General features: G+C 40.2%; 1 protein-coding gene across 2 annotated transcripts in view; it reads right to left on the reverse strand.

Moving 5' to 3' along the window:
- Positions 1-23,303, reverse strand: part of LOC130685405 (protein slit-like) — a 62,658-nt gene extending 39,355 nt beyond the window's left edge. Inside the window, exons 1-5 of one of the 2 annotated variants that reach the window (XM_057508698.2) lie at positions 23,078-23,303; positions 22,561-22,783; positions 21,117-21,815; positions 4,258-4,329; positions 402-473 (exon numbers count right to left, since the gene is read on the reverse strand). In XM_057508698.2, the coding sequence (XP_057364681.1) occupies positions 402-473; positions 4,258-4,329; positions 21,117-21,481 (509 nt within the window). In that variant the 5' untranslated portion in view covers positions 21,482-21,815; positions 22,561-22,783; positions 23,078-23,303. The remainder of the gene's footprint in view (positions 1-401; positions 474-4,257; positions 4,330-21,116; positions 21,816-22,560; positions 22,784-23,077) is intronic. The other variant, XM_059494733.1, reaches the window with a different exon arrangement.
- Between the last annotated feature and the right edge of the window lie 30 nt (positions 23,304-23,333).

Raw genomic sequence — 23,333 nt, forward strand, 5'->3', positions numbered from 1 at the left:
TTGACACCAGCTCTGGTGAGATGTGGGGGGGGGGGGGGAGTTAGGTACGAGACCAATGAATAAAATAGAAAGGGGAATAGAAATGCAAAAAAAAAAAAAAAAAAAAAGACGAGGACTAGCCGATACCCCCGTCGAACGGCTGGCCCGCAAATCGGCGGGACAGATGCAAAGCAGTTGATTATGCATGAACGTCATTCATTGCTGACAGTTGTGTTACGAGCGGATCTTACGACCAACTATAATAGCTATATGGCAGTGTTATACGAATATAAAGGGTGGAGCCGGTTTCGAAGGGGGGGGGGGGGTGAGCCCAGCAAAGATGCAAAAAGAGGACAGATCTTTCTAATCGCTTCTAAATAATAGAAGAATGTGATAAAAAAAAAAAAGGATTGGCGACTTACAGTCTTTGGAGCTGGCCCAGCGTCGTGAACACCAAGTCCGGGATGTATTGCAGTTGGTTATTGCTCAAACGCCTATATTCCATAAATAACGAAATAACGTTAGTATCAATAAAACTAATAATAAGCCATAAACGACGTTGCCGATTTTCTCTCTCTCTCTCTCTCTCTCCACTTCTCATTTTCGCCCTTTTTATTTATTTTTTATTTTATTTTTTTTTAAAGAAAGTCAAGTCTCCGTGGGTGGACATTCATAATCGAATTTTTGCCACGGGGAGGAGGAGGAAACAACAAGCAAATTCTCTTTGGGTATCCATTCTCACTTTTTTTGCTTTCTTGTTTTTGAAATTTTTGGCGTCGTTCCCAGTCGTTCGGGGTCATTAAATTGTGTGGCATACGGTCGAATAGGATTTTAGAAAATAAAAAGAAAAAACGAAGAAAATGGAAAGGAAAACAAGACGAAGACGACGAAAGAAGAGAAGCCACTTGAGGGTTATCTAAAGCCCTGCGTGCGGTGGCAATCCCGGGGACCTATACGGGGGGATTATGGTTCGCCTTAACGACCGAACAGCTCGTGAAGGTCCATCACAATTGAGACGGTTGCTGGCCCTTATTTTTTTTTTTTTTTCTTCTTCCCCTCGATGTGGCTTAGTAAAAGTCATAAAAATGAAAAATAAAAACTGCCAAACAGCCAAAATAATTTGTCGACCTTGGTCCGATCCCGTTTTTTTTTTTTTTTAATGCAATGAACGACGTAATCGTTCCCGTCTAGCTTCTCCTGCCCGCCAATTTACTTACGACCAGAAACTAGTCGTTATTATTATCATTATTTCATCACGGCAAGCATCGCGTGCCTCCTATACGACCATTACTATCAAAACCGAAAGGAGGAAAAACAACAACAAAAAAAAAAGAATAATCGAAGATGATTTTGATAGAAAAATCAAAGAGCCTACAGGCGGGAATTTGAGATCCCTGCGTGTTTATTTTTTTTTCCTTTTGTTTTCTATCGGGCTAGTCAATAAATATAGACACGGTTCAGAGATTCGTTATGCGCAAGATATCATGACTTTTGACTTGAAGGGGGGAAAGCAAATAATAAAAAAAAAAAAATCAAATAAAAACGCGGGAAGATGGAGGAAAAAAAAAAAAAAAAGAAGAAAAGAATAACGAGAAATGATGAGGCGTAATTCTTTGTTGCCATTGCTGCTGGACCCTTGTAGGGCCATCTGGAATAAGAAGGACAGCAAAGAGCAGAAGGAGAAGAAGAAGAATGAATGAGATAATCCGAACACAAGAGTTCGTGATTCCAATCGGCAGCCGGCGGCTAGATGAACGCCCCTTTACACGCTGATTGACCCGAGCCGAGTCGTGCGCAACAACGACAAACAACAACAACAATAACGCCAGCGGAGTAGTTGTGGCAGGAATTTTTTTTTTTTTTTTTTTTTTTAACGAAGAAAAAAATCTCAATGCGCTCCCTTTGGAAAAACACATTTTTTTTTTTTTTTTTTTTTTTAAACTTGAGTAATCTAATTGAATCAGATCAAAAAAGGTTCGAATCAACTCCTCCCTTTTTCTCTGTGTGTATTCAACTGACAGAAAGAGAGAGAGAGAGAGAGAGAGAACAAAAAAATTGGGCCTCGGCTGCGCTAATCGCTGCGATCGAAGCTCAATTGTCACGGCCCCAAAAAAGGACATCCGGGCTCGAACGCCCCATCTCTCCCCCCGTTCGTTCTTTTTTTTTTTTTTTTGTTTAAAAAACATTAAAAGAAAAAAAAAATAAATTTATTCTTTTTCAACGAATGAGGTGGAAAGGAAAAGAAATACTTAATATTCCCGCGCGCTGTTCGGGAAATGTATAACCCGGCCAAACGAGCTCGTGACTTTCGGCCGATGTCAGGACGTGAATGAGGAAAGACAAACCTGGTGGGCTACGTGTTTATGCTGTTGTACTTGGCAATCTACCCCAAATGGCTAACTCGAAGAAAAAGAAAAGGAAAAAAAAAAAACAAAATAAATAAATAAAAAACCAAAAAAAAAAAAAAATCCTTTCTGGCTGCAATTCAAGAGAACTAAAGGGGGGTGCGGAAAAAGGAATGCGCCAGGGCGAACGGATGACGTATGCGCAGGCACGAGGGGTCGTTGACGAAGTGACAGAAACACCAACGTCACCCCGATGCAATAAAAAAAAATTAAGGATGGAGAGAGAGAGAGAGAGAGAGAGAGAGAAGTCCACGCACCAAAAACGCCTGACCAAATGGAATTGTTTCTTACTCGGCAGAACTAAAATACCTTGCGAAAAATGCAACAATCAGTTTCACGTTTCAATTCCACCCCACCGCCCAAAGAACCGAAACTGACAAGCGCACGCAAAACGGGGTCTTGCTCTTTGATTCAATCTCTTTCATTCTCTTAACTATTTAATTTAAAAAAAAAAAAAAGAATTTTATTCTATTTTGAACGTAGACCTCATTTTCACTTGCACAGAATTGAATGATTTTTAAAGTTCTTCTTAAAGAAAATGTCTGCTGGTTTCTTCTTTATTCAGAACGCTTCGCTCTCTTCGAACTCTGTGCAATGGGGAAAAAGAATGAGAACAAGTCCAGCTGGGTTTTGATGGATCATCTGACATTGGCCTTGGCTATGGCACCGGACCCCCAAACGAAATTTAAATAAGGTACCGAGGGGAAACAACGGGGCCACAAATCAGGTGTCTTGCGAACGAGATAATAAACGACGCTGCAAGTCAGAGATGAAGGATTGACTCTTGATGGAGTTGCCCTTTCGTCTTGCATCTGTCACCCAGCCATAGTTTGCTCGCTTTCTGCTCTCGGTTGACCCTCGCCAGTGCCATGACGGCCACATCTTTTTTGCCCTTGTATAGAAAAAGTTCGGTTACGGTGCACAAGAAACGCGCACACCATTTTTTTTTTTTTAACAAAAAAAATCACCCAAACTAGTCGACGGCCTCTCTCCGTTCTCAGAGAGAGAGAGAGAAACATTTTTTATTTTCGCGTATGAAAATAAAAAAAAAAAAGGTCTACCCTATACATTCCCATCTGATACGAAGGATTTAAGAGCCACCGCTGCCGACGCCGCTGTCGCCTACGCCCTCTGATCAAAATCACTCGGGCAGACAGTGAGAGAGAGATAGAATGGAAAAAAATGTATACGTAGCAATAGATATGAAGTCTTTCTCAACCGTCAACCGTCATCGCGTTTGTGTATACAAACGGTTGAGACCTTCCATTCATTCTATTCTATTTTTTTTTTTTTTTTTACGATCGGACAGGGAGAGAGAGAGAGAGAGAGAGAGAGAGCTCACCGAGGGGTGCAATAACTAATTAAAATGTTAATCAAGATTACGGACGCTCTAGCTCTACACGACAGAATTGCTCTTGTTTGCTTGTACGCCAAACAAAATTGAATAGCGCGAACGATAGTTATCCCAATTCCCAAATGAAAGGCGACTCCAAATGGCCTCACACTCTGAGCCTTTCTTTAACACAATTGTTCTGCACACAACAACATGCAACCCGTGTGAGAAATTTCCATCATTTTCCGTGCTGACTCACTGACGGATACATGCAATGAAAGACATTCAAAAACATTTTCATTCGTCTGGCCCTTGAGCGATTTTTCTATAAACACATCAGCTGATCAACCCCCAACAGAGACACGTACTAAGAATTTGGCTGGTCTCGTGAAACCGACACGCCCAACAACGTTACAGTTGTTTACACAAACTACCTGACGGCCAGATAACGTCATCCGGGGTAATTGAAATCAACCCCGTTCGGTACTGAAGCACGCGAGAAATAAACAAGCGAAAGTGGATTGGTTGATTTTTACTTACAGGATTCGTAGATTGGTGAAGCCTTCAAAGTCCGAGCTCAGCAAACTGGTCAGGTTGTTGCCTTCCAAATTTCTGCAAAAAACAAAATCAAACGGAAAGAATCCTTTAGAATGCAATCAAAAAGACGTACAACACACACAAACATACAAAGTGGAGGGGGGGGGGGGACTGCGGATAAGATTCTCTTTAAAGAGTCGAAATTCAATTCTCCAAAGTGGCCATGTTTCTCTTCAAAAACAAAATAAATAAAATAAATAAAGAAAAACTACCCTCATCTATATATATAAAAAAAAAACGAGTGATGGTCAAGAGGTTCTTCTTCGAAAAAAATATCAGACCGTATATAAAACAACCGCCTTTTTTTTTTTTTTCTTTTCCCCATTGAAGAGATAGCACACCAGAGTTACCCATTTGCTTGGACGATGTGTTTGGGCTTGGTGGTAACAAAACTTTAACGGAAAGTAGTAGTAGAGAAAGAAGAAAAAAAAAGAAAACGTAATAGAAAGCTAGAGAAGAGCTTTTTAGCTAAGTGCATGTGTAAAAAGGTTGTTGTTGGTGTGTGTCTGCTGGCCGACGACACCGCCACGCAGACGACAATATCATCACAACCGTGGAAATGTTTTTCGTTTTGCCTTTTGGGCCCCGTAACAACTGGACGAAGAGAAACAACTACAATGAAATTTCTGGAACAACGCAAAGCTCCCACCGTTGTGCTAGACATTCCCTTTAAAAAAAAAAAAAAAAATAATAATAATAATAAAAACCCTACATATATACGCCCGTCTGTCGCACATAAGACAGGGCACGTTGCTGCCTCGTAAGAGAAAATTCAAACGCAAATATAATGAAATGATTTTATTTTTTTTTCACTACGACGTCATGTTGTATAATTCGAGAAAAAATAAAGCGTGTCGTAAAGATGTGTTCGACCAGCAAGTGACGTTTCCCGATCAGACCAGCTAAAAAGCAAGCGCATACTCCGCCCTCTCTCTCTTTCTTATTGAAACTCCTCCCTTCTCACGCGTAGTCTTTTGTTAGTTTACCAGCTCCGACTAATGGATTTTATTAGAGGTTTGTTTTTTTTTTTCCCGATGTGTGTGCGAGTTGTGTAGAAGAGAAAACCACCAAGCGCGCACTCGGTTTCGCCCGGTTTTCGTCTGCGTCCTTCGACTTGATGAGCTCTGAATGGGGAGGGGGGGGGGGGGGGGTAGCAAGAAGAAGCACTGGATGTGTTGCGCGTCGTAACCGCGCCCTTGCCAACTCCATACTATTCAAGTTCTGTTCTTTTCTTTTTTTTTCCTAATCAATCACGAGTGGCTTTTCTTGTTCAGTATTTTTTTTTTTTTCGGCTCCTCAACCAATTAAACCATTTGATAGGGCGGGTGCGGTCGATCGAAACACGATCCAAACGGGCCATTCGTTGATGAATTCTGCCCGTCAGATTGTGTGTCCTCGTTGTTCGTAAGTCCGTCTCGTGCCCCCCTCCATTCCCGCTTTTTATTACCTAATGTCTCATTGTTTTCGTTGTTGTTTGAACTCTGATCGATCCCGTGAGAGAGGGAAGGAACTAGGACCGAAAATGAAAACCCCGCGTGCGTATTTGGTGTTGCCACTTTGGATCAAGCAAGGCGATAGTCATTGATGCGACAAGAACCATTCAAACGAGCCAAATCAACAGAAGAAAAATAAAAAATTGCTCTAAAAAAGGGAAAAAGCCCATCACACAAACACCAGCAGTTCGTGACACCCGAAACCGCAGAACACGGTTTCAAAAAAAAAAACAAACAAATAAAAAACGGGACAGGGCGGACGAAGGCGAAAAAGCCGCATATTATTCATTTAACTAAAAAATAGAAAATCGTAAAAACTAGTCCCTAATCGGTCAACTGGAAACCAAACAAGTGCGAAATATCATTTTTTTTTTTTTTTTTTTTGGAACGCTGGATGGCGAAGTTCGTTGTTATCCAACCGTAAAATCATCCCAGTTTTTTTTTTTCGTGACTAATCGATTCGAGGTCAACTTGTTTTCCTACTGATCACGTAGATTTAAACAAATTATTTAAAACCGGGAATTTTTTTTTTTTTTTTTTCGCCTCAACGTTTGTCTATACACAAATGTGACTGTGGTAAATAGATGGGTTCAAAAGTATCAGGGCGACACACAAGGAAAATAGACTATTGTTCTTTTCGGCGTATAGGAAGCAATCACTTAAGAAGAAAAACGTCGACAAAAATCAGAGAGATACAGGGTAGTACTATGTATATATGCGAAGCATGATTTTGAGGGGGGGGGGGGACGGTCCGTCTCGACTTTCTTTAGTGGCGGGGGGAAGTAATCTGTCGCGACGTAGGGACGCGCCATCCCTACACTGAACTATACAAGCCCGTTCTTTTTTTTCCCTCTCTTTTGAGATCCATCGATGAATTCCACTCGGAAAGAAATGAAGGGCAAAACGAAACAAATGTCTTCCATTGAGTTCGCTCTATTGGTTGATGACTCTTTAAAAAAAAAAAAAAAAAAAAGGGAACCCATCTTTAGTTTCAAAGAGTTCATCATCCTTCCATTTGAAAAGTATTGAAAAAATTCCAATCACATCGTGTCGATTTATCCCTATGTACAATATGAAATACAACTACAATGCGGAAAAAAGCCTCCGCCCTCTCCCGAAGCAAAGTCTCAAAAGCCAATCATCTGTGGGATAAGCGGCCGAAAATGGACGGAATTTAACGGCTGTGATTGAAGCGGACGACGTGGGCCAAGAAACGGGGGGAAGGAGGGGGACGTTGAACAATAAAGAAAAGAAATAATAAAAAAAAAAAAAAAAAAAAGAGGTCCTTTTGAAAACGAAGAAGATGACAAGAACCACAAGAGGAAATCATGTGGGAGACCGGGGAACGAGTGGCCGATTATTTCATTGACGGCCTCGCCCTTTTCTTCTTTTGACTCTCTTCATATTGTTCTCTATTTCTCTCGCCGGACTAGAATGGGACTCGTGTCAAGTTTGAGACGTTAACTCCTCCTACACCACTCGCCTTCGCCAACAGGCTTTCAATCTAATATAGAAAGCATCCCGTTTGTGAAGCGTCCCTCCAAGACGGGGCCAGTTTCTCTTTACTTTGCCCATCTTCTCTGTATCATGACAATGAAAACAAGCAGCGTGTTGAAAACAATTTCCGTCCTGACTTTTTTTTTTTTTCTCATCCAAATAGAAAGATAGAAAAAAAAAAAAAAAAAAAAAAAAAAAAAAAAATAGGTCGGTGTAGATGCTGGGCCGCAATGGCTTTCATCCTGTTTCCAGCTCAAACGAAATGAGGCCCATTCAACGTAAATTCCAAGCCTCCACTGGCAATTGCTTACAATTTTCATTCTCTATTTAAACTACTACAAATTTTCTTTCCTTTTCTCGCCCATTCATTTTTCTTTTCACACGCTAAAACTTGGTCATGTCACTGCACTTCGCAAAGTACGCCTTCAAGTCTTCGCCGATTTCCACGAAACATAAAAGTGACCCCATAAAAAGAGAACGAATTCATTAAAACTATCAAACTTCTTCTTTAAAGGTCACAAAGAACGAAGTCATTGGTTATGCGTCCGCGAATGAAAACAAAACAACGCATCCGCAAAGATAAAAAAAAAAAAAAAAAAAGTATGACATCATTTAAAAGAATTTTTTAAAATATATTAGAAAAGGAAAAAAAAGAAGAAAAACGTGGGGTGTGAAAAAAAAAAACACTTGCATTTTGCCTCTCGTCTGTCGACACATTCCTGTTTCGAAGCTAAAGATATCGTCGCTTACGACACCGCTAGAAACTGCGGAATGTCTTAGTTTTTGCCCTGTCTCTTTCTTCACCTTACTGCAGCCGACATAATCCATCGACACGGATAGGATGTCACGAACTTTTTTTTTTTATTGTTGCTGTAGTTCTTACTGTCGTGATCGATTACAGGGACACCTGACTAAAGGGACAATAAAAAGAGAAGGGGAAAAAAAAAAAATAAAAGGAGTTTGAATCCGTTGCAACGAAAAAGAATCAAATATCGATTCACTTCCTCGAACATTGAAAATTTCAAATAAAGAAAGGAAATGTGGCTATCCAAAATGATGGATGTGCTCCGTCTAAACCGGCAGCTGTTTCAATGACGAATCTAATCAAGACAGATTGCGTGAACATCAAGTTCATGTTCCTTTTTTTTTTCTTTGTCCATCAGGCGTTCGCCAAAGAAAAATGAACCAGACACCAAGAGCTTACATGACCAAGAAAAGAAATACATTCAAAATATTTCCAAAAAAAAAAAAAAAAAAAAAAGCCATAAAGAGCCTTTGCAGCAAGAGCAGAACCAAGTGCCTACACTCACGATGGAGTAGTCATTATTGGGATTGGTGCGTATCGGGATAAGCTAAAAACGCGCTATCCATTCGCCAATAAAAAAAATGCCTTAAAAAAAAAGGAGGGAAAGAGATAAATTATTGTTCGCATTTTTTCCAGCTGTTCCAAACCCTTTTTTTTTCGATATGACAAATTGATGTCCCGCAGTGAAAATTTTCCGCCTTTTCTGGGTTTGACATTCTCTTTCGTTTTGCATGTCTCGACCTTTTTTGAATGGATAGATTCGTGTCCACCATCTACTCATTTTTCTGCTTTTTCTTACACCGATTCGCATGTCTGTATTTAGGCAAAAAAAAAAAAAAAAAAAAAAAAATACGAAGAGGAGAAACCTCATCCAGGTGGACCTGAAATCGCAAACGCCCTTTTGCCATACAAGGAGCCACGAATTGACACTTTGAAAATGAGTCTGAAAAATGTGCAACGTGACGTGGCCAAATAACAGAGACACTCCATTTACCCCGCAACCCACCATCGCCTTTAACAACAACAAAGATACAAAAAGCCATTCGTTAAAAATTTTTTGTTTCCCGCGGGCGGCCAACGTCAATTAGTTAGAACTCAAAACAAAACAAAAAAAAAAAAAAAAAAAAAAAGGTTTTTATTTTGTTAGAAGAGAAAATAAGATAGAGCTTAGCCTAGAAGGTACGGTAGACACTTGGGTGGGCTTCATTAGCGACACTACTTGGCTCAGGTAAGAGGCTAATGTCAGTCCATGCGTATGCAGTTAGAGAGATAGATCGAGATGGAAATAAAAACAAAAGAGAACTACGCATTAGCCACCCCGCAGATACAATTGGCTCTGGGACTGTGGCTCGATCTGGAACATGGCTACGATCGATATCAATTGTAGGATACTACATGACTTTCTCTTATTCCCTCCATCAAGTTGAATATTGATCCAGTGGGAGCTCTCACACATACACACACGCAAAAGTAGAGACTGTCCAAACAAAATCAGACACGCAATCTCACTCAAGTTGCGCAGCAGACGGCCACGAGTTGGTTTTCGACGATACATCATCAATATAAACAGCAAAAAGAAAAAAAAAAAAAAAAAAAAAAAAAGGCAATATCGTTGTTGACTCGGAGGTGCGGCCACGATATGATTGGCAACGTACAAGACCTTCAAATCTGCGCCCACTCTATTTTCTTGTATGAAAAAAAAAGCTGTTCGCAAGATAAGGGAGTGCAAATATTATTGCTTCGGATTTAAGAGGGGCGGAGGTGTAGGAGGACTTTTGGGATTAGCTCCACGTCGCATGAATCATTCACACACACACACAAGCAGCACTTCCAAAAAAAGCAAGCAGTGCGGGACGTAAATATAGCTCGCGATGTTGAAACAGCCGTTAGCGAATGCAGGAATTTGACATCGTACACGATATTGAACCAAAGACCAAAAAAACAAACAAATGGAATTCGAAATTAAATCCCCCCCCCCCCCTCTTTAAAAAAAAAAAAAAAAAAAAAAAAACTAAATGTAATCAAAAATTGGTGAGAAGAAGATCCGGGTCAACCCTCACTATCTCCCACGAGACTTTTTCTTTCTTTTTTTTTAAATCCCGAATTTGATGATTCATTAATTTTAATTCCTCACGTGTTGATGATGACCAAGACCAATTCTGAGAGAGAGAGAGAGAGAGAGAGAGAGAGAGAGAGAGAGAGAGAGAGAGAGAGAGAGAGAGAGAGAGAGAGAGAGAGAGAGAGAGAGATCGGGAGATGATAGGATGTAAAAGAAAAAAAATAAACAAACCAACATATCTTGCACGACGATTCACGAAGGCCAAACAAAAAATAGTGATAAATTGTACATCTTTTTTTGGGCCTAGCAGACAACTTAGTCCTTTTTACGAGCCAGTCAACGGCGACAACCAAATCAAAAAAAAAAAAAATATGAAAACAGAATTTCTTTTAAGCAGCTGCAAGAAACAACAAGATGATAAAGTTGAAGAAGACGAACGACACGCACCACTACACGCAGCCGATTCTTGTTAACCATTCTTCGGCAGCAACAAGCGGTGTATACACATTTCCCTTATATGGTGGCCAACACATTTGAGCTTTCAAAAATATTTAAAACGATTCCACTACTTTAGGGATTAAAAAAAAAAAATGGGGGAAGATTCTCACAAAGCTTTATTCCTACTATGAAAAAGAGATTTTTTTTTTCCTTTTTACTATTTTATTATTAAGCTACCGCTTTTTTTTTCGGAATCAAATCCTGCCTGTCGGAATGTGTTACTACCCCCCCCCCCCCCCCACACACACAGAAAATAAAAAAAAAATTTGAAACCATGAAGGAGAAGGGACTTGACAAATGGACTATATCATCCGGTCTGATCCCGCCACCGACTTTACTCAGTCACCGAAAATAGTGAAACTAAATATAAAAATTCAAAAATATAAAATATATAAATGGGAGGGGGGAATAAAAATAAAGGGGGGAAGGATCAAGAAGAAGAAAAAGAAAAAAAAAAAAAAAAAAAAACGAACTGAGATGCCTCTTTTATTCGGCGCACGTAACTTCCAACAGGAGCGTGTCGTTCCCAAAAGGAATTTTACACACTAAAAACAGCACCGCTCTCTGGCAAACGGAACCGTATAATGTTTCCTCAAGTTCGGGGGAGAGAATAAGACACCCTACAGTCGACCACTACTCCCCCCCCCCCCCACGCACCCCCCATTGAATCTATCCAACCCCTCATCGCATATCAAAAAAAGAAACACACACAAAAAAAGAGGAAGAAAAGGCTCACCATCATTCAATGTTGGTCTGACCATTGTCGCTGACAAATCTATCTACATATTTGGTAGTTATTTTCAACCTTTTAAAAAGGGTACAAAACAAAAGAATCTCCCCTCAAAAAAAAAGAAATGTCCTTTCTCAACATCCCCTACAATTTTCTTTTTTTTTTTCCATCCAGAATTCCTCGTAATTCTAATAATAAATAGACACTGGCATCAACTTCTTCTTCGTGTTTATAGCCGCGTAGGGCTGAATAAAAGAAAAAAACGGCAGATAAAAAAGCTTCTCTCTTTTCTTTTCGTTTACGATAAAAGGACAATTGAGAAAAGTGAGTGGGAAAAGCCGAATTCCCGACAATTTTTCTTCGTTTTTTTTTCGGGAGCACAGACAGATATGGCTTGCTAGCGATTGGATAAGCTGTCCTCCAATATCTATCAATGCCGGAGAAAATGTTTCCCGATAATAAAGAGCTCTGCCAAATTCGATTTTCTACATAGTAGCCCATCATCCGAAACAATCACGAACAAGAAAAAAAAAAAAAAAAAAAAAACAATGACAAACTCGTGATATGAACGACTTGAATTTCCTGCTAAGTATCAACGACGGCGAGTGGACTTGTCGAGAAACCCACCCCATCATGTGAACGTAGAGAGAGAAAAAAAAAAGGGCTGCCAACACGCAAAACCGGTTTGTTTACGACTAAAAACATGTGAACTGAATCGTTTCAAAAAAAGGCCCTGATTTTTCGTAGAATTCCCTATCGATCGATGACAATTTATACAACAAGACTTGAAAAAAAAAAAAAATGATTATCAATGCTATTGAGCACATGATCTGTTGTAGGCATACATACAAATATAAAATCGATAGGAAAACTTTGATTCACGGCAAAGTAACATTTTCTTTTCGTTATCTGGTGGGACCTACACGTAATAGTACAATAACACGAAGCTTATAAGAGTTCATCGGACGGGAGTTATATATTTCGCCTTATATAGACCTATCGATGGTGTTCCGACTACCCAAACTCGTCCTGATTGAATAACAAGCAACAAACGTACCGGAGAAAAAAAAAAAAAAAAAAGTCTTTTGCAAAATGAATGTCGGTCGGGAAAGAAACGAAAGCCTTTTTCTATATACGAGCGTTGAAAGACTAATCGAAATGTTTGGATTGACCAACGATGTAGTCTACACATTGAATCTTTGCAGCAGAGATGGGTCGGGGGAATTGATCGTTGCGTAAAAATTAGACGTCTCAATCAACATAACGGGGCAAACGCGTCTAATTAATGAACGAAAGGTTTAAAAAAAAAAAAAAAACAGTTGGTCAACGGGTCGAAGAGGGACAAGGTCAAATGGTGAAATTCATTCGTCAGTGACAAGAGACTATAAGCGTCGAGTTGATATAGTAGCCAGTCTATAATATGTTATACACTAAAACAATTTTTTTTTTGTTGCTCTCAACGCCGCTCGATTCCACACGCCATTTCCCGTCCCCCCAAAAAGTTTTCGCTTTCATGGGCGCTATAAAAAAAATAAAATAAGAAAAACATGCCACTGCCAGCCGGGCAAAGCAGACAAAAAAACAACAATGTCTTTACTACTAGTCGACCAATCCAATCTTGTTCTATACGGTGCTGCTATTACTACATCAACATGGGGAAAAAAACAAAACAAAACACAAAAAAACAACAACAAAAAAAAAAAAAAAAATAAATAGTTTGCAACCGTTTTTTTTTTTTATTATTATTATTTTTAGTGCGTTCGGTTCTGGATAGACTTTAAAAATAAATAAAGAATTCATATATAACGATTCACGTTATATGAACAACATGGTCGGCAAAAAGAAGAAGAAAAAAAAAAAAAAAAAAAAAAAAAAAAGGCGGCGTGCCAGTCACGCGACGGGGTGCTCGAGCACTATAGCATATTATTCGTTTTGATGATGGAAGCAATCGGTGATTCACGATTATAGTCCGGAGGGGTAGGAGCTCAGCGCACACCAGATCGCCAACACAGGGGCCGACAGAGGCCCAGAGGATGAATCGTTCATTGGCGAAATAGACTGAAGAGAAAACAAGTCGGGATGGGCAATCATTGAGTATTTCCGTCAGGCACACAAATCTTTTTTTTTTTTTTTTTTTTTTTTTTTTTTTTTACAATAAAATAAAAAAAAAAGAGATGCCGCTCTACGCTCGTTACGGAATAGAAGGAGGGAAATTTCCTTTTTCAGCTGGCGTGTTTTGTTTTTTGTGTGTGTGTGTGTGTGTGTGTTTGTTTCGTTTTTTTTTTTCCCCATAAAGATGGCAGGCTTCATCGAGTATTTACGGTCGGTAATCATCGCCGAGTTTGCAGCAATGAACTGGGAAAAATAAAGAAATCCTTTCAGACAATATTTCATTTGTTTTTCTCGTCGGAGACCGTAGCGAATTGTAACAACTCTGGAACTATTCCCGGAAAACATAAGAAACATATAAAAACGGGAAGGAAAGATGATCTATAACCCCTATCTTCATTTTTAGGATTTTTTACGGTCTATGGTCTTCTTCTTTCATCGCCGACAATGTTGTTTGTAGAAAAAAGAAAAAAACACGAACGATCCGTTAAGCGAATCTCTGAACGTCGCAATCTGGTTTATTTCATTCGATCAACGTTCAATGATGTCGATGAAATTTAAAGAAAAAGATAATCAGCCTTTTCCTATGTAAAACGGCTGTAAAGAGCCGAAGGACAATCGTACCATTGTCAGCCGAACTCTCTCTCCCGATAAAATTCAAATAATTTTCCTCCAAACAGTGGGATATTAAACGAAATAGCGGGACTGGATTTGCATTCAAAGCATTTTTCCAACAACGTCCAAAGCGCAAAAACGATACGACCAACAATTTCGCTAAAAACACAAATTTAATTCTCAAAGATCCTCTCTCGCCAATCGATTCGTTTTCATTTTCGCATCGAGTCTCGTAAGTGGGAACCAAATAAAAACCAAAAAAAAACTAGTCAACATAATCCTCGTGATTGCTATCTTATCGGTTAGTCACGCTCGACAAAAGCTCCCCTTCCAAGGAATTTGAATAGATAAGGACAAAAGGCTAAATACATTGGATAGCGTTGAAAGGGAATAAAGTCACCACCCCCACACGCGGCGGTTCGAGTATGTGATGAAAATTCGCGTGATTCAACTTGCTACGTGACTCGCAACGCATACACGCTTGACGTCACAACGGAGCTTGCTTCAACAATTATTTTCTTTTTTTTTTTTTTCAATTATCGTCCAAACCATTTGAGACCTGCAGTTCACATTACGTTTCAACTGCAAATGAGCAAGTTCGGGGTAGCCAAAAACATGTCACCTGAACGAAAGCGCATCGTTTGCGCGTGAACATAAAAAGAAAAAACTATGTCGTCCTCACGCCCCGGGAATGACTCGATGCTTGGCCGGATTTCCTGGACCATCACGCCATTATTCGATTTGGTTATTTTTTTTTTTTTTTTGGTTTTTTTTTTTATTTCAAAGAGGAAAAAGCGTTTTTCAAAGTGGGCCAGCATCTCTGCGATTGCGAGGGGGGGACAATGGGAGCCTAGTTTTCTTGCTTTTCTAGTTTCTGTTAATGAACATTCTATTTCAATAGGTCGAGGCGGTAACAAGAAAAACACTGTGACGGTCTATTGAGAGACGGAGAATAAGAAAAAGGGGGCCCCTTTTTTCCATTGTGGAAGAAAAACGAGGCGGTCGACTCTGTTACACTGTCGGAGTCATTAGCATCGGGCAAACATTCGAAGGGGAAAAAGAAAAAAGAACAAGCCCCACCGAAAAACAAAAAACAAAAATAGGAAGACAAAAACAACCTTCACCATCACACGGCTATATTACATGCATCGTTTTCTTTCTCTCTTACAAGTTGTACAGTTCTCTCTTTACTGGAGGCCTTTCGTGGAACTCAAAGAAAGAAACTGTAGGTAGTAATTGGGAGGCCAATGTACGGTAGAGCACACACAATGAGGTGGTAAGGTAGGGTGTAAAACGATCAAGAATTCTCTCACACAAAATTTCGTTTTTTTTTTTTCAAATAAAAGAGGAGCACCCTCTTTTTTTTTCTTCGAGTTTGTTTAGACTGACCTAAGCAAACCATGTCAAAAAAAAAGGGTGCTAATAACTGGGCAACCCACAGGTGTATTTTTGTGCCCGAAATCAAAGTTCACACGGCGGAGAATTTGTATTTTTACCGTTAAGATTTTTCCTATTTTTATTAGGTGGTTGTCGAAAAATTATTTGTGCATTACGGTGGAGGATTTTCTCTGGCTTTTATTAGAGGCAAATGAGTGCGGTGTAATCAAGTTCCCTCAAGATAACGATATCAAATAGCTTCATTCCCTGTATATTAGATCAACGATATAACCCCAGAATCTCATTTCCGCTGTCTCGATTGATTTACGACTAGAATCAAATTGAAAACAACCGACATTTCAATCCGTTAGTCTCCCCCCCCCCCTTCCAATGCGTTTTTTTCTCTTTTTCTTTTTTTTTTTGTGTGTGTGTGTTTTTTTTTTTTAATTATCCTCCTATTTTATTTTTTTTAAGTGGTGGGCGCAGTCGGAAACATGGAGAACAAGAAAATGCCAGTAGTAAACATAACCCGGGCCCCATTTTGTTCCCTTGTACTTCGTTAACCATCGGGAGAACGAGAGGGAAACGACCATATAGTTTGGAGCGTTAAAGGAGGGGGTACACACACACACACACACAAAAGTCAAACAGAATAAAAAAAAAAAAATTTTGTTTCTTAAAAAAAAATAAAACACAAACTTTTTTTCTTTCAAAAAAGAAATCCTCCACAAAAGAAGAATGGGGGAAAAGAATAAAAAGGAAGAAGAAAAAAAAAAGGTCTCATCTATCGTGTAAATCACGACCGATCCGAGAAGGGAGGGAGGAAAGGACAAGAGAAAAAAAAAAAAAAAAAAAGGTAGCCCATGTCCAACAAACCGGTGTGCCCAACAAGGGTCAGGTCCATTTGTCATGAAGGGAACGAGAAAGAGAGAGAAAGAGAGAGGAGCGGGCACATTTTCGGGGTCAGCTCAGCCAGTGTCGACATGACCAGCACCGCGGTGGGTCCCTCGTGTCTCACCGCGACCCCCTCTCTCTCTTCTAACCAACTAACAATATATACCTTCGCATTCCTATCAAAGTAAGAAAAGATCCCCCTCTTAAAAGAATTTTTTTGGTTTTGAGGAAGAAAAAAAGGGGGCGGCTTTGATTGCCGATTTTGTTCTTTTGCTTTTTAACGTGCCTATTGTAAGGGGCCTTTCATCAACTTAAAAAGATGTATTTCAAAAGTTCTAATGAGACCGCAAACAGAAAGAAAAAGATGGGATCGAGTTGAAGGAAACGCATTTAAAAAAAAAAAAAAAAAAAAAAAAAAAAAAAAAAAAAAGACACATTTCTCTTATCGGCGACGTGTCAAATGGCTCAGCCGGGGTTGACATGCGTGTCAATCATGGCCAGGCTAAAGAAAACAACACTAAATGGACGCGTCTGGGACGAGCGGCGTCACCTATGCGATTAACTTACAAGAGATGATATTCTACTGTATGTGTTCCTTCTCTTATGTCTCTCGTACCTAAAACAAATCTTGGCCAGGTGGAATTTTTTTTTTTTTGTTTGGCCTCGACCTCTTCAAACAGCCACAGAGACATAAGAGAAACAAAACAAAAATACGTTTGATCGTAAATTATCAGTGGCGTCATTCTTTTCTTTTTTCCCTTAGATTTTTCGTTCCTGTCTTCGCCATTTTTCTATCCGAGCTATTAAAACAAAAACGGCTTTACAATAAATTTCAAACGGAAAATGCACTGGAAAAAAAAAGACAGCGCTGATTTCAAATGAAAAAAAAACAAAAAAAAAAAAACAAACAAAATCTTTCCCCTTTTTGTTCTTTGCTGCTCAATCTGTGATTTATAAATGAATAAAAAAAGAAATCAAAAAATCCAACAAAAGAAGGAGAAAACAGGGAGAGAGGAGCGGCTTCCAACCCGTAGGAAAAAAACAAAACAAAAAACAGACGGGACTCCAATCATTTGGATAGGGTGTGTGTGTGTGTGTGTGTGTTTGTTCACGTCAAGTGACACGATACGACCAGGGCACGAAATCGAGCGCGCGGGCGCGTTGAATTCTTCCCTTTTTTTTTTCTCTTCTTCAGGGGGGATTTCTTTTCATCTTCTTTTGTTTGAATAATCTGCGGGCTCAATCTCCCCACGTTTGTGTGTGTTGAAAACACACACAAGTGCAACGGGGCCCATTCCGACAGTTTCTGACTTGATCTCTAGACCCAATCTTCTACTACCCCAGCACAGTCCCAAAAAGAGAAATAATAAAAACCCGTCGAAACAAATGTTTCAACTCCTCCGTTTGAATTTTCTACACAAGAGAACAAGAGAAAACAAAATAAAAAAAAAAGCGTAGATTCTTATCCACTAACTTTTTTTTTTTCTCACAGAGTTGAGGGAAACCAACACAACACGTCATTGGTGGCCGGGATGGTTACGAACAAAAAGGAATGACGCCCCGGACGTCTTTTTTTATAGATAGGAATTATATCGTTGTAGATGATTGGCTCACTGGTCGTTTCTCAACATGAAAATATCAGCATCGAACTGGCCGATCATCAAATATAGTTTTAATATCGGCCAACGACAACAACAACAACAAAAAAAAAACGGTCTATGCAATACAGCTTTAGTGATAACGATAAACGTATCAATCACTTAAAGGCGGTGTTATAAATTGTATTAGCCTGTACAGGAAATGCTGAATACTCTAGTAGATGGATTCTTTCTTTCTTTTTTTTTTCGAGCAGGATCATTTCCAAATGGGGTACACGCACGATAGTGGGCCAAAGTATCTACTTGTGTAGCTGAGAAATACAAGGTGAGAGCCGACCAATCTAGTTAAGATTGGGGTGGCCATCCAAGAATCCATTTACTATTTTTCTTTTTCTCCCAATGCTCCGCCTACCTCATCATCTTCGATTTGGGGTTGCTCTTTCAGAAAATGTGAAAACCAAGAGAAATAAAAATAGAAGAGAAAAAAAAATAAACCGTAAGGGGGTTGGAGGAAAGAAGACAAAAAAAAAAAAATGCTGATCTCTCTTCCAGAGAATGAGAGAGCAAGAGAGTGAGCGCGCGCAGAGGGAGCCGATCGTTAATTTCCAGTGATCCCAGACAGCGTCCATCGACATGGGGAACGACATCGATCATAACACATCGACATCGTTTATTAGAATGCAGCATTTTTTTTTTCGCCCTCCTTCGCTCAACGTTTTTCACAGACGTCATTGAGCCTCATTTGAAAACGCGCATTTTTGCTAAGATGACCATCAAAAAAAAAACCTCGCTTATAATCACTGATGCTTGTTTTACGTACATTTATCGCTTCATCGACGACGCCCTCCTCCACCCTTCCTAAAAATCGCGCGCTATCGACTTCCGGTGTAGGGCCAACGTCGAGTTTGACGCTGAACCGAATCGCCTTTTAATGCGTATCTGTGTTGAGACGGATCCCACTTGCAACCGAACACATGGGAAGAGCACGAACTTTACGAGGCCGCTCTAGATAATGGACGGCACTCCATCCTGTTAAAAAAACTCCCGCGTGCACGCGCTCTCTGACGCTAAACAAAAACACAGAGAGTCTGGCTGCTGCCCCATTGTTTCGTGTTTTGATTTATTCGGCTACAATCATAGCCCATTAGCTTCTCTTACCACACACACACACACACACACACACATCAGCCCATAATAAACAGCCCCCCCCACCCAAAATAAAAACAAGCCTGTGGGAAGTGCGGAGATTGAGGAGAACGGTGTTTTTCAAGTAGAGAAAAAAAAAATCCCGTCCCTGTTTCTCGTTCGTGCGCAATGTCAAGAGAGACAGGCAAACATTCCTTTTCTCTTTGCCCTTCATAATATGCTCCGAATAAGGTAAACATTAGCTACCGTCTTTCTGTCCCGGCGCTGTTATAAACTTTTATGATGTACACGACAAGTACCGAGTTCAAAAAAGCTCATCATAAAATTCCAAAAAAAAAAAAAATTGTAAAAGGAACGAAAAGAAGAAGAAAATAACAAGTAGGGAAGGTCATTTTTCAGATAATACTATGCCAGCACACGCTTCAAGTAGTACTTATAAAATAATAAACGAATTAAAAAATAAGAATGGCCGTACCGATATCGCTCCGGAAAAACCAAAACACAAAATATGATTTACTTTCAAATAAGCACAAAGCCTCCCCGTGATTAAGGTCTAGAAAACAAAAGCGCCCTCAAACATGTACGTATCCGTACGAGCGGAAGATGACATAATGGATCGGATCAAGAGAGGCGTGAAATTCAAATAATAATAATAAAAAATAAAAATTCTAACCAAAACAAAAAACAAAACAAAAAAATGAAAAATTCCCAATCATCATCAGCCTGGTATTATAGTCATAAAGAGGAGGAAGATAGAATGAAAAATGGGGTCGTTGCCCACCACGCAACGTCCGGGATAGGCAATCGAGTCGAAATCCGGGGACGTGCTCACCTTTCGCGCAAACCCACAGGAACGGATTTAAAAACAAAAAAAATCACGAAATATATTTTTTCTTTAAACAAAAAAAAAAAAAAAAAAAAAAAAAAAAAAAAAAAAAAAAAATGGAAATAACCCCTCGACAACTACAAAAAAAAAAAAAATCACGACATAAAATCGCTGCACGAGCTCCGGTTCACAACGGGTTCGGCCCCCACAAAGTTCTCGATATCGTCCCATATTTCCCTTTTTTTTTTCCTAGTGTAAATTTTGCAAGAAACAAAAAGAATGCATTTTTTTTTCTCCTTCACGGATTGCAGTACATCGTTCCGCGTGAAAATTCCCAAGCGACCGAGTTCAATTTCCATACAATAAAAAAATCAAAGAGACGGAAACACACGGGATAATACCGGTTTTCGCAACGTACATAGCCTACATCCACAACGCACCAAATTGTTATCTAGATTAACAGCAAACTTTTGTAATGGCAGCGCTGTGTGCCTCCAGGAATTTATGGCTGCCAATCCCCCGCGTAAAACAAGTATGACGCCATCGACTGCGATGTATTATCAAGTTACCGACAAAAGGATTGCGTCACAGATGGTACCCACTTTTTTTTTCTTCTTTTAACAATCCACACACGTGTTACCTTTATATTATTTCTAGCGCCTCTACAGTAAATCTCGGCGAGCCCACAGTCACCTGGCAACTTTCTTAAATAATCTATTCAACACGAGTATATGGGGTCCACAGGGTCCACCGTCTATATGCGCAAGGTGACCCATAGAGTCACGTTGGCTAGGCGTGAAAGGATCATCGTTTCTTTCAGAGTCGGTGAACGAAAAGCCAAAAAAAAAATATCAACGTGAAAAGAGAGTGGAATTTCGTGACCGGGACAAACCCAAATCTCTGAGGGCAAGTCATAAAGTGAAAGGGGAGAATATAAACGCATAACACAATCCACGATTTGAAGAGGCATCTGAAAAACCCCTGACATTGAGAGGAAAAATAAAGCGGCAAACAATACGGACTCACGCTCGCTAACTAGACAACGCAATCCTGATCACGAACCGAGTCGTAGCTGAGGAGGCGTGGAATCAATTTGCGAAACAATTGCGATAAAGCGAGATACGAAAAAGAAGAAGAATTGGGATAAGAACTTACATCTTGTCGGCGTCCTTTGGCAAATCCAGCGGCACTTGAGTCAGTCCACGATTGGAACAATCCACGGCATTGGCCTCGCACTGACAAAGTCTGGAACAAGGCGAGGCGGCCGCATCGCTACCGGCACCTTTGCCGGCCGAACGGGCCGGCTCGTCGCGCTGTCCGCCGCCGGCCACATGGAGCAGGAGCAGGACGAAAATCCACAAAAAGAGAAAGGCTCGCATTTTGTCCGTGAGCAAGACGCTCTGCCACCACAACGATCTTTCCGAATACCAAACAGACGAAGAAGAAGAAGACGACGGCCACCACGTATTTGTTGCTGACGACGAAGATAATCTAGCCCGCTGGTGCTGTGCTACGGCCATCGGTAGATAGCCCACCGTGGTACAGCATAGTCTTCCTGGAGTCGAACCAGTGACACTGTCGCTTTGCTTTTTCTTTTTTTTCGTTTGTTTTGTTTCTACTTTTCACTTTTCGTTTCAGCTGAACTACGAGATATCCGTTTTCACTGTTTGGCGTGTTTCACGCACACGCGCTTCAACTCAAATTTACTCGACACACTCGGTCACTCACGCACTCGCCGAAGTATAAATGTCCAGTCAAACTGAATGAGTTGTCACACAAACGCAAAGTTTTCACCAAGTTTCAAAGTTGGATTTTCGAGACACTCCAGCTGGAAATTGATCCCAAACTTTAAACCTGTCCGCGAGAAAAACAACAAAGTTTAAAATAGAATTAAATGGAAATAAGCAACATTTGATGAGTCAACGGTCATCCGTAGACAGTAAACGGACGCTCCCCTTGACGTCAAACACACAGTGACGGACGCGGCGCTCCAGATACTGATAACGAGTCAAACTACTCCTCCCAAGTCTCCAAATCGTAGTGAGGGGACACTTTTTTTCAACAACAGGCGGAGACCTCAAGTCTGGATTTTTCGTCTTTTTTTTTTTTATCTCATTCAAAAAAAAAAAAACCCTGGGCCAGCGCATTGTTAACAATCAGATACGAAAGAAAAAGAGGGGGGACTGAAGAGCAGAAAGAGGGCGAGGACTAAAGGGGGCGCAATTCGTGAGTGTAAAAACGGTCTCACAAAATGCCACCGATTCTTATGCAACACCATTTAACCACAGTCCAATGAATTCATTTTCCGCGCGCCCCGCACCCCACATTCAAACACGTAAACACAAAGCTGTGCGACTCTTCCCCAGGTCGAATGAATTTTAGCATTTGAATCGATTCCCTTTCGAAAATCGAACCGAATCGGATTACTCAATCAAAAAAATGTAACAAAAATCTCTCCGCACGAAAATGAAAAACTTTTGAATAGAAGCGCGAACTATTTTTTTTTTCGTTTCGCTATTCTCAAAGAATAATAAAAAGAAGGTTAGTAACGGACGGATGGAAAAGAAAAATTAAAAAAAAAAAAAGGTTGTAGGTATACCTGGACGATGTTAAGGAGCATATCGATGCACAATGCGAGCACAGAGTTCCGTCACCGGTGTTGACTGTGTGAAAGTCGGCACTCTACTAAAGCAGCGGACGGCCCTAGCGGCCCACCATATACTCTACACACGTATAAAAAAGGGGGAAACAAGGCAGAGAGAGAGAGAATAGCGCCACAGTGCGGATGGCGGGGAATAGGTAGAGACTTGAATGGAAGGCCCCTAGAGAAATAATCATAAATATCAAAAGAAGACAGACGATTCCGTTTTCCTCCCCTACAAAACTAAATCGCATAATGCGAGGCCGACACGGAAACGGGATCGGATTAAAACATTTTTGAATTCTTTTCACAGATGATGTCGTCTCTGAATGTTTATGCGATGGAAATTATCTATAGAGGCTGTAAAGATTGCTTTCATTTTTCTTTTTGTATCAGACTAATAGAAAAGAGTCTTTTTGATGAATAGAAATCAGACGGACTGAGTGGGATTAGATGAATAGATAACGTGACTCACTCTATAGAGTAGAAGATCAGGATGGTTGAGCGGCCTACTGGTTGCTGGTGCATTCAACGTCTTAATTCACACCTGGTGGCATGAATCCGTCGGCCAGGATCGTCCAACTTATCTGCTCCGGCCGCTTATTTCGAAATGGGTGACGCGTAGTTCATTCTCCACAGGGTCTCGTATTGCTTTTCGCTCCAACTACAGGCTTCTTCCCTCTCATCGTTATCCCTCCCTTCCTCTTTCTCCTCATCGGACGTCTCTTTTG

This window comes from Daphnia carinata, chromosome 3 (assembly GCF_022539665.2).
Source record: "Daphnia carinata strain CSIRO-1 chromosome 3, CSIRO_AGI_Dcar_HiC_V3, whole genome shotgun sequence".
NCBI classification, from domain to species: Eukaryota; Metazoa; Arthropoda; class Branchiopoda; order Diplostraca; family Daphniidae; genus Daphnia; species Daphnia carinata.